The sequence below is a fragment of the Colossoma macropomum genome, unplaced genomic scaffold (assembly GCF_904425465.1).
Source record: "Colossoma macropomum unplaced genomic scaffold, Colossoma_macropomum, whole genome shotgun sequence".
NCBI lineage: Eukaryota > Metazoa > Chordata > Actinopteri > Characiformes > Serrasalmidae > Colossoma > Colossoma macropomum.
Genome location: NW_023494785.1, coordinates 5,721,529 through 5,738,203, shown reverse-complemented (window position 1 = coordinate 5,738,203; position 16,675 = coordinate 5,721,529). Strand labels below are relative to the sequence as shown.

The 16,675-nt window shown below is 38.1% G+C and overlaps 2 protein-coding genes across 2 annotated transcripts in view; one reads left to right on the top strand and one right to left on the bottom strand.

Moving 5' to 3' along the window:
* Positions 1–326: 326 nt before the first annotated feature.
* xrcc2 (X-ray repair complementing defective repair in Chinese hamster cells 2) lies at positions 327–8,699 on the bottom strand. The gene is made up of 3 exons (XM_036578610.1): positions 8,383–8,699; positions 3,121–3,202; positions 327–1,117 (listed from the first exon to the last, which is right to left on the bottom strand). Exons 1-3 carry the CDS (start codon positions 8,419–8,421, stop codon positions 327–329), a joined length of 912 nt encoding a protein of 303 aa, XP_036434503.1. The 5' UTR covers positions 8,422–8,699.
* Positions 8,700–9,549: 850 nt separating this feature from the next.
* Positions 9,550–16,675, top strand: part of actr3b (actin related protein 3B) — a 47,385-nt gene continuing 40,259 nt past the window's right edge. Inside the window, exons 1-2 of the mRNA XM_036581767.1 lie at positions 9,550–9,868; positions 15,943–15,998. Of these exons, the coding sequence (XP_036437660.1) occupies positions 9,825–9,868; positions 15,943–15,998 (100 nt within the window). The 5' untranslated portion in view covers positions 9,550–9,824. The remainder of the gene's footprint in view (positions 9,869–15,942; positions 15,999–16,675) is intronic.

Genomic DNA, 16,675 nt, shown 5'->3' with positions numbered 1-16,675 from the left:
GTCTATATTAGTGTTGTAGACTGTGACCCCTGGTTCCTATCAGCACCACTGTAAAGACCATTTCACACCAAACCACTCTGAATGGCTTTGTTTACATCTCAACCACTGAATTTTTGAAAAATCAGTGAAATTCCCCTTTAACTTTATTGCAACAAGATTTTATTGTAGGTCATTTTGGGGCATTTCTGTTCGTCTATTCACCATGAACTGTGTGCACAGCGTAAAGGCCAAAGGATGTTTTCAAAAGGTGTTAAAAAGTGGAATAAAATAAAATGCAAATAATCTCTACGCAAGATTTTAACATGACACTGACAGTAAACACTCATTCACTGCCCTTCAATAAACTTAATCCCCTCTTCTGTGATATAAAACATGCATTTTTTAACATCTTTTGTCCTTATTGTGCTACACGCAACAGTGAAAACCTGCTTTTGATCCACAGGACTTTGCTTGCTTTTCAAGAACACCAGTCTCTGTGTCAGGATCCTTTGCCACGTTCTGCAAAGATACGGCTTGTCGAAGTCCGTAACGTTCTTCCAGGAATGAGTGGAGCCGCTCGCTTCTGATGACCCATGCGGCATGGAGCTGGCCGCAGACGAGTAGTTCCTCATAATAGCATGCGTAGTGGCAAAAACCACAATGCCGTAGTCTCTGCGGAACTTATTCAGCAGCTCGGCGCATTTCCTCAGGTTAGCCTCCCGCCGGGCCAAACTCTCGCCCCCGCTGCTGCGGTCCACCCAGTAGAAGGCGGAGATGCTGTCTATGACCAGCAGGCAGAGAGCGGGCCGGCTGCAGAACGTGCCCTCCAGGTAGTGCAGCGTGAGGAGCAGCTGGACGGAGCTGGAGCAGTGGACGACGGAGAGCCGCCGCAGGCAGGAGCGCACCGCCTCCTCCGTCTCGCTCTCAGGGCCGTCGGCGTTCTCTTCGGCCGCCGGGGTCAAGCGGGCCTCCAGGACGCTCACCAGCCTCAGCATGTCGAAGTGGTAGTCTGTGTCTATAAAGACCACCTCCACTTCCAGCCCCCCGCTGTCCTTGGGGAGGACGCAGTGGGTCATAAAGTGATACAGCATCTCAGTCTTTCCGCTGCCCTCAACTCCGTGAAACTCCACAACATCACCTGGACGCAAAAAGAAAGTGTACATTTGTTTTTTAAAAGGCAAACGTTCCAGTTTCAATCACACTGCTATCATCACCCTTATGGAAAAAAACATGGAGATGTATTTTTAAATATTTGAAATACATTCCAAACACTATAAATGTATTTCAGAATATTTTGCCACATTAACCAAATATATTTTAAAACACATTCATTTCTTGTGGGAAAATATTAAACATAGAAATGAACCATAGAAAAATAAATGTATTCATCAGATATATTTGAAAATGTGTGAAAATAGCCAAAATATCATATAATGCGCTTTACTGACTGATGCCTTTTGAAATGAGTTTGTACTCCAGTATCTTAATTTTAAATATTGGTAAATGAACCTTTAACATGACAAAATCAAGTGTATTGATATTGACAGAGAAAATGCAGTTATGATTTGATATCTTGTTTGTTTGAAAGACATTGTGTGTGTGTGTCTTACTGCATACGTACATGATTAATGCACAGTACTAGGCAAAACACAGAAATATTCATTCAGCTCATGTGTGTTTAGTTCTATCCGTAACCTTTGTTAAAAATACATATTGTGAAAAAAATCAATAAGAAATATAAATAATGGCATTTTAAAAAATATTTAACAAAAACATCTTTTGGCCATTTTCATACATTGCAAAAATATATTTGATGAATATATTTGGAAAATACATTTAAAAATGCTTTTGGAAAATATATTTAATAAATAAACATTTTTCAAACTCGGAATATATATATATATATATATATATATATATATATATATATATATATATACACATATATATATATATATATATATATATATATATATATATATTTTTTCCGAGTTTGAAAAATGTTCAATAATATATATATATATATATATATATATATATATATATATATGTAGAAATAAATATATATTTTTAATAAAATATCTAAAATAATTTACATATAAAAATTATTTATATATATCTTTGATAAATACACATAGAATACATTTTGGAATATATGTAATATATGGTGAATATATTGTAGAATATATTTTTTGTGAAATATTTTTTTTTAAATGCAAAGTACAAAACACAGAAGTCAGTACTGTTCATTCAGTTAGTGAATATTTAGGTCTATGTAAACCTCATTAGAATTACTTACAATTGAAAAACATACAATAAGAAATATAAATAAGGGCATTTTAAAAATATATTTATCAAATACATTTTTGGCCATTTTCATACAAAATATGGCAAAATATATTTGATAAATACGTGTGGAATATCTTTTTTTTCCATATGGGTAGCAGTGAAACACCGAAGTGAAAATACACTAGACGTTGGAAAAAGTATAAAATGGACGAGGCTTTTTTGTTATGATAGCAACAATATATCGCTGTTGTAGGAAGAAAATCTTGTATCTCCAAAATAACTTTACAGGAGAAGGAAAAAACCTACTTTACTTTTAATGTAAGTCAATGGAACCAGAATTTTTTCCAAGTCATTTAGTTCATTTCTTTTAGCCCATTCATCATGAAATTTACATACAATGTAAAGGGTAACAGATATTTTCAAATTATGTCGAAAACTGGAAAACGTCAAGAATGGAGATACGAGGATTTCTTCTGACGACAGCGACATACAGCCGTATGCAAAGGTTTGAATACTCCTTAGTTACTTGGCATTTTGTTGATTTTCTAACTAAACTAGAACACACTTAAATATACCATTTTTTCTGCAAACTTAAGTTTAACAAACAAGAAAAAAGAGAAAACATGAAATATAAAATGCGCCGTAACTTTTGCACAGGCCACATTTCATGTCTTAATTTTAGCTTATGAAATTCAGTAAATAAACAGTAACCGTGCACTAAAATGTGCAGAAGTATGTCTCAGTAGAGGAAGTGTGACCTACTTTCACTTAGTCAACAAAACGTCATTTGGCCAGGGGTGCCCAAACTTTTACTGTATCATTGTATACAGTGATAAGAGGCTGAATCATTACCTTGTGCTGGTCCACCGTCTTCAGGAAAAACATGCTGATCAATGTCTTTCAGCGACTGTCGCCCCGCAACTCTGGCCAATAGCTGTGGATGATATGAAACGCATGATTAAGTTGCAGCAGCTTGCTAGAACTAAGGCTCTAGAGCCGAGCCGGTTCTATGCTGAAATACTGCGAGACGAAAAGGGTCTATATATGAGTTCGTATAAGCAGTGCAGAGCTTAGCACTACATTTAACAGTCCAGGTTCAACTCATCAGCTAAGCCCCATGTAGGCCTTCATGAGCTGCATTCCCTGTTAGAGGACATAAAACTCTGGCTAATAGCTGTGAATGAGCCCCTGAAGACCTGAGCTTCACACCCCCGACTGAAAACATTTAGCGACAATCTGACACCAGTTCAGGCGAACTGTTAGCTAAGTGACTGTCTGATGGGCAAACACAGCTCGTCTATGAGCTCTTTATGGACCAGAACCACAAAGAGAAGAACAGCATCTAAACAGGCCTCGGTCCCTTCACTACAGTGTCTGTCCAGACGTTTGTTTTCACCTGTTTATTCAACGTTTTTCTAAAAATCAAGGGAGTTAAAAGTCCCTCATTGCTGCAGTAACAGCCTCTACTCGTCTGGGAGGGCTTCTCACTAGATGTTGGAACATTGCTGTGAGGATTTGATTGCATTCAGCCACAAGAGCATTAGTGAGGTCAGGTACTGATGTTGGATGATTAGTTCTGGATCACATAATCTAATAATAATAATAATAATTTTTAAAAAATTATAATAATATAATCACAATCTAAAATTGACAAAAGTGAAATTTAACATGTTTCTATTTTACAACTCATTAAAACGGAGGGGACTCATAAAGACATGTTGATGAGGGTCTCAATTTCACTTAAAAAAATATGATATTTTTAGTGCTGTAGTTTGATTTATGAGAGTTTATGGAAAAATGCAAAGACTATAAATTGACTTATAAGCTATACATTCTGTATTCTGTTCTATTTAGCACCAAAAAGTGGTGTTCTACTGTTACAAGCTTGACATTGTCACAATAGAAGAACCCTTTTGGGTACTATATAGCAAGTTCCATATAGAACCATCTACAGCACATTGTTCACCAATCTGAAGAACTATTTCACCATGCAAAGGACCCTTTCAGCATGCAGGCGGTTCTTTGAATGTTAACGGTTCTATATAGAACCTTTGTCTTTACTAAAGAACCCTTGAAGAACCATTATTTTAAAGTGTGCACTATGTAGAACCCTTTCTGCTATGCGTGTCGTGTACTGGACAGTGAAATCCTTTGAAATCACTGAAATCCAATACTATCCTCAAATGCATAGAACATCATTGACTGTCACCTAAATAAACATCAGATTCTACTTCTAACAAAATAAACAGAATGGCTGCGTTTGGTAATGCATGTGGCTATTATACAAAAAAAACCCTAATTTACCACACTGGATCCAACTGTTCAGATTTCTGCACGTTAAAAAGTATCTCAAAACTTGTGTAGAACCATAGAAATAAATATCTACTATTTCCTTTTCTACCTTACACAAGAGAGACCTTCTAGAAGGACATACATACACAAAAAAAAATACAGGATGATTAAGAAACAGCGTTTGATTTGGTCTCCGAGGCGGTGAGGGTCAAGATGTGGTGACAAGATAAAAAAAAAAGCAAACATTCAATTAAGTGTTCAACCAGAAAGTTCTTCAGAAACACATAAGAGTGAGCAGAGTTGGGCAACATGGCAATATTTATCATTATTGTGATAAATTACAATAAGCTTTCCTGAGTCGGTACTTAATCACTCCCTAACTGCATGTTTGAATGATAAGAGAGCACAATTAGTCCTGTTTAATTGGATTAAGTGCAGCAAAGTGTGTGAAATATTGAATAAAAATGACTGGATTCATCGTTTTTGGTAGTACTGTTTAAATGGCATTACTTCATCTGTTCCAGCTTATCAGATGTTAGAAAAATAAATCTGGTGACATATCGTGTATCGTGAAAACTCACAAGTATTGCGATATTTGCATTTTTGCCATGTCGCCCAGCTCTAAGAGTGAGAGTGGTGACATACCTGTGTCTACTCAGACTTAAAAAAGATTCTTCAAGGGTTCTTTAGTAAAAAAAATGGTTCTAAATGGAGCTATGAACACTCAAAGAACCCTTTGTGTGATTAAAGGGTTCTTGGCATCGTGAAAGGGTTCTTCAGATTGATGGAGAATGTGCTGTTTTTGAAAAGAGTTCTTCTACTGTAACAAGATTGACATTGTAACAATAGAAGAACCATTTCTGGTGCTGTATAGAACCTTTTTCAGTTCTCCATTCATTGTACTCTATTTAAACAAAACTTAAGGCCATGCTGGACACTTGCAGAACAACCCAAGCCAAATAAAACCCATGAATAAATCTGGCTGGTAATGTACAGAGCAGGATGTCTCAGTAATTTGGATGCATTTTTCAAAATTTCTGCTTAATTAAATGTTTGAGGTGTAAAACCGTCATTCAGAGTGGTTTGGTGTGAAATGGTTCACTGTAGAGAAACTTACTGACCCAGATGTCTTTACAGTGGTGCTGATAGGAACCAGGGGTCACAGTCTACAACACTAATATAGACATTTTATTTACTATCTAAAACCACCAGTGAACCTACACGAGTCTTCTGAGTGTTTATTGATGATGTTTATGATGGTAAAATAGTGGAAAATCTGAAAAAATAAGTTTTCTTTGGGGACTATTTTGCCTGACGACGCCCTGCCTGTACCCCTCCACAGTGAATGTTTTAGGCCAAAACTTGCTCTCAAAGCTATGATAAAACAAGGTCTAAGACATCAAGCAGAGAGATTTTAGAGACGTCCTCAGACGCCTGGTTCCTATCTCCACCACTGTGAACAGTTCTGACTCTGTAAGTTTCTCTAGAACAGAGCGTTTCACACCAAACCACTCTGAATGACTCTCGTAATGGTTTTTATTATGCAGAGATTTTGAAAAATGGGAGAAAATCCATTTTAGGAATGTTTTTCCTTCTCACATAAAGTTGATATTTCAGAGATACAAGGTTGTATCACAACAGCAACTGCATACTCCTGCAGTGTTGGAGGGGAACTGCACAGTTGAGGGTTTTGTGTTTTCCCACGTTTAACTTCCCTGATTAAACTCGCCACCAGTGAACCTACACGAGTCTTCTGAGTTTATATATGTAATATTAATGATGGTATAATAGTGGAACATCAAAAAAAGTATGTGTTAGGCCAAAACTTTACCACAAAACTGTCTTAAAAAAGTGTCTCAGGCATCAGGCAGTGAATTCATAACCATTTAGTGTAATAACTTTCTGTGAGGGAGCTTTTAGAGGTGGACATCTGGTTCCTATCACCACCACTGTTTAGCTATGTTCACATTACAAGCCTCATTGTTCAAATCCGATTTTTTGCTCAAATCCGATCTCTGACACGATGTTTCACACTCGTTTAGGTAAGTGATTCAAATCTGTCAATAATATGACGAACCGGCGTCCTGAATGACCCGCATGAGCTCATCCTACTCAGTAACGTCACGTGAATGAATCAGTGCATCATCAGCACAAACTAACGAGCAGAACGAGCTTCGCTGAGAAGATCATTAACTCTGATCAGCTCTCAGCTTCACTATTAGAGCGAGACGAAGGAGAAAAAGGTGAGATGAGCTGCTTTTCCACCGTTTACAGGGTTTAACTTCTGTTCGGCGCTGCTGCCATGGTAACGCTGAATGATGGCGCACGCACAGTGGAGAAAAAGCACATGAATTCCAATCTGAGTGTCACATTGAGGTCGCATGGCCACGGATCAGATACGTAGCCGATCTAGGACCATATATGAAAGTGACTCAGGTCGGATTTGAAAAGATCAGATTTGCATCCACACAGACCTGAAAACATCAGATCTGAGTCACATTAGGATTCGTGCCACTTCAGCCTGGTAATGTGAATGGAGCCTTTCTCCAGAATGGAGCACTTCACACCAAAAACCACTCTGAACGACTTTGTTTACATCTGAACTATTCAATTATGGAGAGATTAAAAAAAATCGGTGGAGTCGCCCTTTAAGCATGAAGTGAGGACTGTCCATTAGTCATGTTCCTCCTCTCTCTCTTTTTTCTTTTTCCTTAATTTTATTTCTCTGTCATTCTGTCTCTCTCTTTTCTTCTTCTCTTCTGTTTCTCTTCCCCTCTCTCTGTCTCTTTTTCTCTCCCCCTCTCTCGCTGTCTGTTTCTCTCCCTCTCTCTCGCTGTCTGTTTCTCTCCCCCTCTCTCGCTGTCTGTTTCTCTTCCCCTCTCTCTCTGTCTCTGTTTCTCTCCCCCTCTCTCTCTGTCTGTTTCTCTCCCTCTCTCTCGCTGTCTGTTTCTCTCCCCCTCTCTCTGTCTGTTTCTCTCCCCCTCTCTCGCTGTCTGTTTCTCTCCATCTCTCTCGCTGTCTGTTTCTCTCCCTCTCTCTCGCTGTCTCTGTTTCTCTCCATCTCTCTCGCTGTCTGTTTCTCTCCCTCTCTCTCTCGCTGTCTCTGTTTCTCTCCATCTCTCTCGCTGTCTGTTTCTCTCCATCTCTCTCGCTGTCTGTTTCTCTCCATCTCTCTCGCTGTCTGTTTCTCTCCCCCTCTCTCTGTCTGTTTCTCTCCCTCTCTCTCGCTGTCTGTTTCTCTCCCTCTCTCTCGCTGTCTGTTTCTCTCCCCCTCTCTCTGTCTGTTTCTCTCCCTCTCTCTCGCTGTCTGTTTCTCTCCCTCTCTCTCGCTGTCTCTGTTTCTCTCCATCTCTCTCGCTGTCTGTTTCTCTCCATCTCTCTCGCTGTCTCTGTTTCTCTCCCTCTCTCTCGCTGTCTGTTTCTCTTCCCCTCTCTCTCTGTCTGTTTCTCTCCCTCTCTCTCGCTGTCTGTTTCTCTTCCCCCCTCTCTCTGTCTCTGTTTCTCTCCCCCTCTCTCGTTCTGTTTCTCTCTCCCCCTCTCTGTTTCTCTCCCCCTCTCTCGTTCTCTGTTTCTCTCCCCCTCTCTCGCTGTCCCTGTTTCTCTCCGTCTCTCCCTCTCTCTCTGTTTCTCTCCCTCTCTCGCTGTCTGTTTCTCTCCGTCCTCTCTGTTTCTCTCCCTCTCTCTCTGTTTCTCTCTCTCTCTCTCTCTCTCTGTTTCTCTCTCTCTGTACTGAACAGGTTCGGCGTTTGCTGCTGACGCTGTCTGGTTCATTTAGAGACTCCACTCTGTTAAATCCAGTCAGTGCGGTGTAAAATCAGGTACCTGAGCTCCAGTCTCCGCCATCCTCACCCTCTCCGTCATCTCTCCTTCATCTCTCCCAGCTCGTCTCCTCTCCGCACTCTTTCAGTTACCGCGCAAAAAACAAACACACTTCTGCTTCCGGGCATACTGTCAAAATAAAAGCCCTTAACTCAGCACTCCGCTAAATTTCTAGAAGGGGTCGAACATTTGATTTCAATTTTGAACGTTGTGAAAAAAATAAATAAATAAATAAACAAACAATGAATTAAAAATATACAGAGAAGCGATGGACCTGGCACAAAAATCATATAGTTATTATTATTTTTTTAATATATATATTTTACAACCATAAACAACCATACTTGTCCTTCAGGGCATACTACACACAACTCGTCAAAATTGAAGCCCTTAACCCAACGCTCCACTAAATTTTTAGAAGGCGTCCAACAATTGATTTCAATTTTGAATGTTGAGAAAAAAAATTAAAATAAATAAACAATTAGTTAAAAATATACAGAGAGGAGACGGATCTGGCACAAACAATTATTCTATATATACATATAACCCAAAGCTTCTTGTAGAATTATAGAACGGCGACGGACCTTGTACGAAAAATATTTATTTCACCTATATTTCACTTTATATACACATATATAAAATAATATGAGTGGTTTCAAAATGTTGACAGATAGGACTGAACGTCTTCAGTGGGTTCCTTATGCTAAGTATGCTAAAGCTACATTGCCCACACATGACTGTTATGTATTGTATCCAACGGACCATTATCATAATTATTTATATGTCCAGCTCTTTTTATCCAATAAAACAACGGCTAACATGAGAAAAGGTCATTTTTGACCTCTCCCAGCGGCGCAGTGGTGATAGACTGCCTCCTGGTGGTTGGAGAAGAACAAGTAAACTAACGTTAGCAAACACTGAATTCACATGTTGTTGTGGTAACGTTTTGGCTCATACACGGTATTTTACAGACACAAAAAACGTGCAGATGTCCCATTATACTGCTGACTGGAACAAAAAAGAACTAAAAATGGTCTGTGTTTTGTTTTTATCGGGCCATTTCGGCAGCTCCTCGTTCGAATTTTCCCGTTCCACCTTAAATGGTGAGCAGTTATATTCTGGAGCCTGAGGCGGCTCGCTCTAAACTGCTGTAACATTTAAGGTGGAACGGGAAAATTCGAAGAAGGAGCTGGCGAATAGGAAGCTGGGTTCAGCCAGCATGTTTCTATTTTTTCCCCTCGCCCTTTACTCGGGAAGTACTCTCCCCCTCTCTCTCGGAAAAATAAAGAAATAATAAAGAGGGCTCTGGGCTTATAAGGCAGCGTTAGTGCTCCTCCGCGGTGAAGGTAAACAACCCCCCTGCAGCCGCTGCGGTGGCGGAGTGAGAGAGCAGAGCGCAGCGGTCTGAGCGGAGGCTGGTCGTGTTTGGGGAGCTGGTTCAGGACATGGCAGTGCGCTTACCTCCCTGCGTGATAGACTGCGGGACGGGGTGAGTTAAACAGGGGCTTTGCTGTGGCCTTTAGGCTGCCTGCGTCTCTCTCTCTCTCTCTCTTTCTCTCTCTTAAAAGAAGATGGTTCTTCAAGGGTGCTGATTCTAAACAGAACCCTCTACATGCTTAAAAGGTTCTTTGCATGGTGAAATGGCTCTGTAGAGTGATGGAGAAAGTGTTGTATATGGTTCTCCATATAACTGCACTCTTAAAAAGATGGCTCTTCAGGGGTTCTTTAGTGAAGACAATGGTTCTGTTTAGTAAAGACAATGGTTCTGTTTTGAGTGTTCATGGTTCATTGTCTTTACCAAAGAACCCCTGAAGAACCATCTTTTTAAGAGTGATGGAGAAAGTGTTGTATATAGCTGCACTCTTAAAAAGATGGTTCTTCAGGGGTTGTTTAGTAAAGACAATGGTTCTGTTTAGAACCATGAACACTAAAAGAGCTATTTGCATGCTTAGATGCACAGAACCTTTTTTTTAAAAATGGTTCTATGTAGCACCAAAAGATGTTCTTCTGTTGTATACAAGCTTGACATTGTAACATTAACAGAACCTTTTTTGGTGCTTTATAGAACCATTTTCAAAATAGTTCAATGTAGAACCATAGAGCTACACTCTTAAAAAAAAAAGATGGTTCTTCAGGGGTTCTTTAGTAAAGACAGTGGTTCTATTTAGAACCATGAACACTCGAAGAACTATTTGCATGCTTAAATGGTTCTTTGCAAATGGTTCTTCAGATTGATGGAGATGTATATGGTTCTACATAGAACCTTTTTGAAAATGGTTCTATGTAGCCCCAAAAAGTGTTCTTCTGTTGTATCCAAGCTTGACATTGTAACACTAGCAGAGCCCTTTCTGGTGCTATATACAACAATTTTCAAAAAGGTTCTAAATAGAACCGTATAGCTCCACTCTTAAACAAGGTGGTTCTTTGGGAGTTCTTTAGTAAAGACAGTGGTTCTATTTAGAACTATGAACACTCAAAGAACCATTCGCCTTCTTAAATGGTTCTTTGAAAATGGCTCTTCAGATTGATGGAGATGTATATGGTTCTAGATAGAACCTTTTTGAAAATGGTTTTGTGTAGCACCAAGAAGTGTCCTTCTGTTGTATCCAGACTTGACATTGTAACACTAGCAGAACCCATTTTGGTACTATATACAACCATTTTCAAAAAGGTTCTAAATAGAACCATATAGCTCCACTCTTAAACAAGGTGCTTCTTTGGGGGTTCTGTAGTAAAGACAGTGGTTCTGTTTAGAGTTATGAGCACTCAAAAAACATTTAAGAAGGCGAATGGTTCTTTGAGTGCTCATAGTTCTAAACAGAACAACTGTGGTTCTTCAGATTGATGGAGATGTATATGGTTCTAGATAGAACCTTTTTGAAAATGGTTCTATGGAAGCACCAAAACAGGCTCTGCTATTGTTACAATGTCAAGCTTGGATACAGCAGAACAGACATTGTAACACTAGCAGAACCCTTTTTGGTGCTCTATACAACCATTTTCAAAAAGGTTCTATATAGAACCATATAGCCACACTCTCTTATACAAGATGGTTCTTTGGGGGTTCTTTAGTAAAGGCAGTGGTTCTGTTTAGAGCTATGAACACTCAAAAAACATTTAAGAAGGCGAATGGTTCTTTGAGCGTTCATAGTTCTAAACAGAACCACTGTGGTTCTTCAGATTGATGTATTTGGTTCTATATAGAAACTTTTTGAAAATGGTTCTATGGAAGCACCAAAACAGGCTCTGCTATTGTTACAATGTCAAGCTTGGATACAGCAGGACAGACATTGTAACACCAGCAGAACCCATTTTGGTGCTATGTAGAACCATTTTCAAAAAAGGTTCTATATAGAACTATATAGGTACAACACATTCTCCATCAATCTAAAGGCCATTTCACCATGCAAAGAACTATTTTAGCATGTAAACAGTTCTTTGAGAGTTCATGGTTCTATATAGAACCTCTGTCTTTACTAAAGAACCCTTGAAGAACCATCTTTCTTAGGAGTGCTCTCTTCTCAGCACTGCTCTCTCCTAATGCCATATCCTGCTATAATAAACATGTGGCTCCCGTAATGAGGTGAGGTGCGCAGCGCGAACTTCATCCACGCTGTCTGTTTTTGTCCCACTTCTTGGCAGGGAACAAAACTGGGTCAGGTTCAGTGACGACTGGACAGCGTTAATTCTTTCTTCTTCTACAGCTTTGTCTTGTTTATTTTCTGTTTTCTACCCTCTTCTACCCTTTATTACATTTGAATGCATGCTGGACAGCTGATCACATTCACTAAACTCATGAATATCAGTTTGTTTAAAGGGAAATTCCACCGATTTTTCAAATGTCTATATAATTCACTGGTTGAGATGTAAACAAAGAGTAAACAGAGTGGTTTGGTGTGAAGTGGTTCAATGTAGAGACTCTTTACATTGTTTTCTTTACGGTGGTGGTGATAGGAACCAGGGGTCGCCATGTCTACAACACAAATACTACCATTTTATTTACTATCCAAAACCACCAGTGAACCTGCACAAGTCTTCTAAATGTTCATATGTGATGTGGTTGATGGTAAAATAGTGGAAAATCTCAAAAAATCAGTTTCCATTGGGACTATTTTGGCTCACAAACAGACTAAAATAAATTGATTAAAACAAAACCTATCATAAAACAGTGTCTCAGTCATCAGGCAGTGAATTCATAACCATTTCATGTAGTAACTTTCTGTGAGGGAGCTTTTAGAGGTGGACATCTGGTTCCTATCACCACCACTGAGAATAATTCTGACTCTTTAAATTTCTCTGGTACCACTTTAGAATAAGACTACCCTTATAAAGTGTTTATGAATGGTTTAAAAATAGTTTATTAATGGTAATTAATCAATTTATACACACCTTAAAAGTCACTAAGCAGTTACAGCACATAAATAAAAAGGGAAACACCAGTAAACACATTCGTCTATGCTGTGAAAGCTCAGATGTTGCTGGTTACTGATCTTCATTAGTCAGCACTGAGCCTGTCAGCTTTATCTCATATTCATATTCATCAAATATAGCGGCTCACTTTTGCCCTTTTTATTCATGTGTTATAACTGTTTATTCATGCTTTTTAAGGTGTTTATGACCTAACTAATAACAATTGATAAACTAATTAATTAAAATTGCTTATAAACGCTTTATAAGGGTAGCCTTATTCCAAAGTGGTACCTTTTCTCTAGAACAGAGTGTTTCACACCAGACCACCCTGAATGACTCTGTTTACATCTTATCCATTTGACTGTGTAAAAACTTTGAGAAGTCGGTGGGCTTCCCCTTTAAATAGAACATCCCCCACTCTTGACACAGAACAGTATCTGTGCTAAGATGAATGGTTTGTCATGCAGTAACGACAGTGCAGCCAAGGTCAATAGTCAATTAGCTGAGATATGGTGTGGGCTGACATCCTCTCATTTACTTACTGCGGGAGGTACAGAGGGCTGTAATATAATCATGTCATAAGGCTGTAATATAATCATGTTATTTATTTAATTAAAACAATGCATGGTTCTACATGGTGGTCTTTTTTTTTAAACAAAACCTCAGCCTGCTTGCCTGACTGTGGAGTCCACACATACAGTTCTATTAACTCTTTTTAGTCTATCACTGTAATGATAGGGGAAAATCAATCAAGAACAGTGTAGAATTACTCTAAAGCTAAATCGTGTCTGTGCATTTGTGTGTTTATTATCCACAAATGATGCATAAAACTGCACACAGTTGGGGGAAATCAACTGGAATGGCAGATTTTTTTTTTTTTATAGCACAATAAAGAAAATCCACTATTAGGGCAATTCAATTTACCCCCACCAGGTGCATCAATTAATTACAGAAGGGGGTCATATCAAGTATTTGCATTTTTTTTAAATATGATGTCATTAATCTAAGAACAACATTAAAATATTACATTTTAAAATGAAAATAAATATCAATTTTTAAAATCCCACATGTTTAATGTACTGTATTTTGTCCGTCTGAGCTCCACTTATAATGTACCAAAAACAGTCATCACTGTTTTTGGTACATTACATGACTATTTCCGTTCCCTCTGTATCCCTAAGAATTAACCGTGCTGCTTTTTGTCCCTCGTTCTTGAAGCCGTCCAGGCGGAAACATTCCTTATAACGTCAGTGTGAGTGGGCGGAGTTAAACTACTGTAGGCTGAATAGGTGGATAGATGTAAATGTGTAGGTTTCATGACATCACAAAAAAACAATGAATTCAAAACAGTTTTTGCAGCCCTACACTCTCAGAAATAAAGGTAGTAAACCGTTACTGTAATGATATTATCTAAGCTGTACTGACTCCACACACCCCGTCTCGTCTCCAGGCTTTTATTTACTGTTCTGTTTTAAAACATTCAATTATGAAAAGGTACAAATACAAACTTTTCACCTGGAGAAACTTATTTAAGGTTCACAATCAGACCTTAAAACCACTGTTGTACCTTTGAGTGAACATTTACACTGTTTGTACCTTGATGACGGAAAAATTTACCTGCACAGAACCTTTATTTTTTACAGTGTAGTTTCAATATATGGACTGTATAGATTGGGGAATGACCGATATGTTTTGAAACTATGTTAACAAAGTTTACACACTACATCAAACTCCTTTATTTAATAAAATCAAGGAAAATTGGTTTTCTGTGATATGAGCCCTTTAAGCCAAGACGAGCAACATAGAACCACTTGAAATGCCTTTTTTACATAGTTAATTGGATAATTTTGACTATATACATCCTACAATTATAGAATGCACATTGATGTACTTGCATTATTATTATTATTATTATTATTATTATTATTATCATTATTATTATTATAACTGCAACAAAAATAACAAATGCTATTTTAAACCAAGCAATATTATATCTGCTGATCTACAAAACACATACAAGCTCATCTGTCCTTTATAGAACCATAGCTGCACTCTTAAAAAATATGGTTCTTGAGGGGTTCTTTAGTAAAGACAATGGTTCTATTTAGAACCATAACCACTCAAAACCATTTGCATGCCTAAAATGGTTCTTTTTGAAAATAGTTCCATATAGCAATAAAAAGGGTTCTTTTGTCGTATCCAAGCTTGACATTGTAACAATAGCAGAACCCATTTTGGTGCTACATATAGAACTATTTTCAGAAAGGTTCTATATAGAACCATATAGCTACACGCTTAAAAAAGATGGTTCTTCAGGGGTTCTTTAGTGAAGACATGAACACTCAAAGAACCATCTGCATGCTTAAATAGTTCTTTGGTGTTGATAGAACTCTGCTCATCTACAAAACTGACATACAAGCTCATCTCCACTGAGACGGCTGAAAGTGTAGCCTTATTGTAGTTGATGTTCAGTAGTGACACTATAGTTTCTATAACTATAGAGGTATATAGCAACCCTATAGCGTCGTATGTGTAGTGAAACTGTAGATACTATAGAATCTATAGAAACAACGTTGTGTCTTTATGACAAAAATCTAACTATATAACATGTTGTATAGTAATATATAACTATATAAGGCAACACTTTACTGTAGGGTGCTGTTCATTAAGCTACATGACACCTACATAAGGTTGTCATGACAACTGACATCCCTACATAACTGTTTGTAAATGCTTATTACAACAGGCATCATCTGTCATAAAGGCTACTTTAGCTGACTTTGATCAAAATTGGCCGATTTAACCTTTATAGCAAATGACACGTATTGGAATAAACATTTATAAAAACATATGTAGGGCTATGTAAGTTATCATGACAAGCTTATGTAGGTGTCACGTAGCCTTATGAACAGCACCCTACAATAAAGTGTTACCCTATATAACTATAAAACACCCCCTCGTCATATATTCTTAGCTGCTTTTCTTGTACAACGTAATATGAATGCATTTATCACCATAATCCAATATGAAAAATGAGATAAACTGATCCCACAAACTTTCCAGGTAAATACATCCTGGGAGTGCAGTCCTCCAAATGAAATTTCTGAAATGTCTTCTTGCTCTATACTAATAAATTCTTGTTTTGTGTTTCAGATACACAAAGATTGGCTATGCAGGAAATACAGAGCCACAGTTCATCATGCCGTCCTGTAAGTACTGTATTTTTAAGATACGGCTAAATACAGACTACTGATAATAACAGTGAGCTCATCCCTGCTTTGGTATTCGAGCAGCTGTGGATCTTTTATTTCCATAGAAAAAGTCAACACAAATTGCATCATGTTTTCATGGTAACATGTTTATAAATCAGTTCTGAACATGTGATCATCGTTGAAATGACATACGCATTAGTTAGTTGTTTCTTGTTAAAGCAATAAGCCCATATGCTCCCTACATAGTGCACTACGTAGGAATTTAAATGCTGGATCCTGCAGCCCAGCAGTGCAAAATATAGCTAAGAAATAGTCATTTGCGACTCAAACACATCCACACTCGATAAATGATGCACTGTTTGGCTGTAGAGGCTAGAATTTCTAAACTTTCATAGCTAGAACACTGTTTAGGGAATACGAAGGCGTTTGGGATTCAGCCTGAGTTTGACATGACTTCTAACTGAAACATTTGAAGTGTGTAATCCATTCAAGTGACATTTTTAGACTTTTATATTGCCCTTTTACAGTTAATCATACTGTAAGTACTTTAATTCAAGCCTGTGATATTAATGATGGAGTTGTCTTTTAGCCTGGCTTGCTGACCAGCCTAATTCTAGTTAAGAAAATAAGTAGCCAGCCCCTCAGTTTAAACAAGAAAACGGGTTCTTACTTCA

Excerpts from the sequence above, each read along its gene's own strand:
- xrcc2 (XM_036578610.1), bottom strand. The coding sequence starts at position 8,421 with ATGACGGAGAGGGTGAGGATGGCGGAGACTGGAGCTCAG. Across the intron at positions 3,203-8,382 it reads TGGCGGAGACTGGAGCTCAG|CTATTGGCCAGAGTTGCGGG; the intron begins GTACCTGATTTT and ends TATCATCCACAG. Across the intron at positions 1,118-3,120 it reads AGACGGTGGACCAGCACAAG|GTGATGTTGTGGAGTTTCAC; the intron begins GTAATGATTCAG and ends TTTTGCGTCCAG.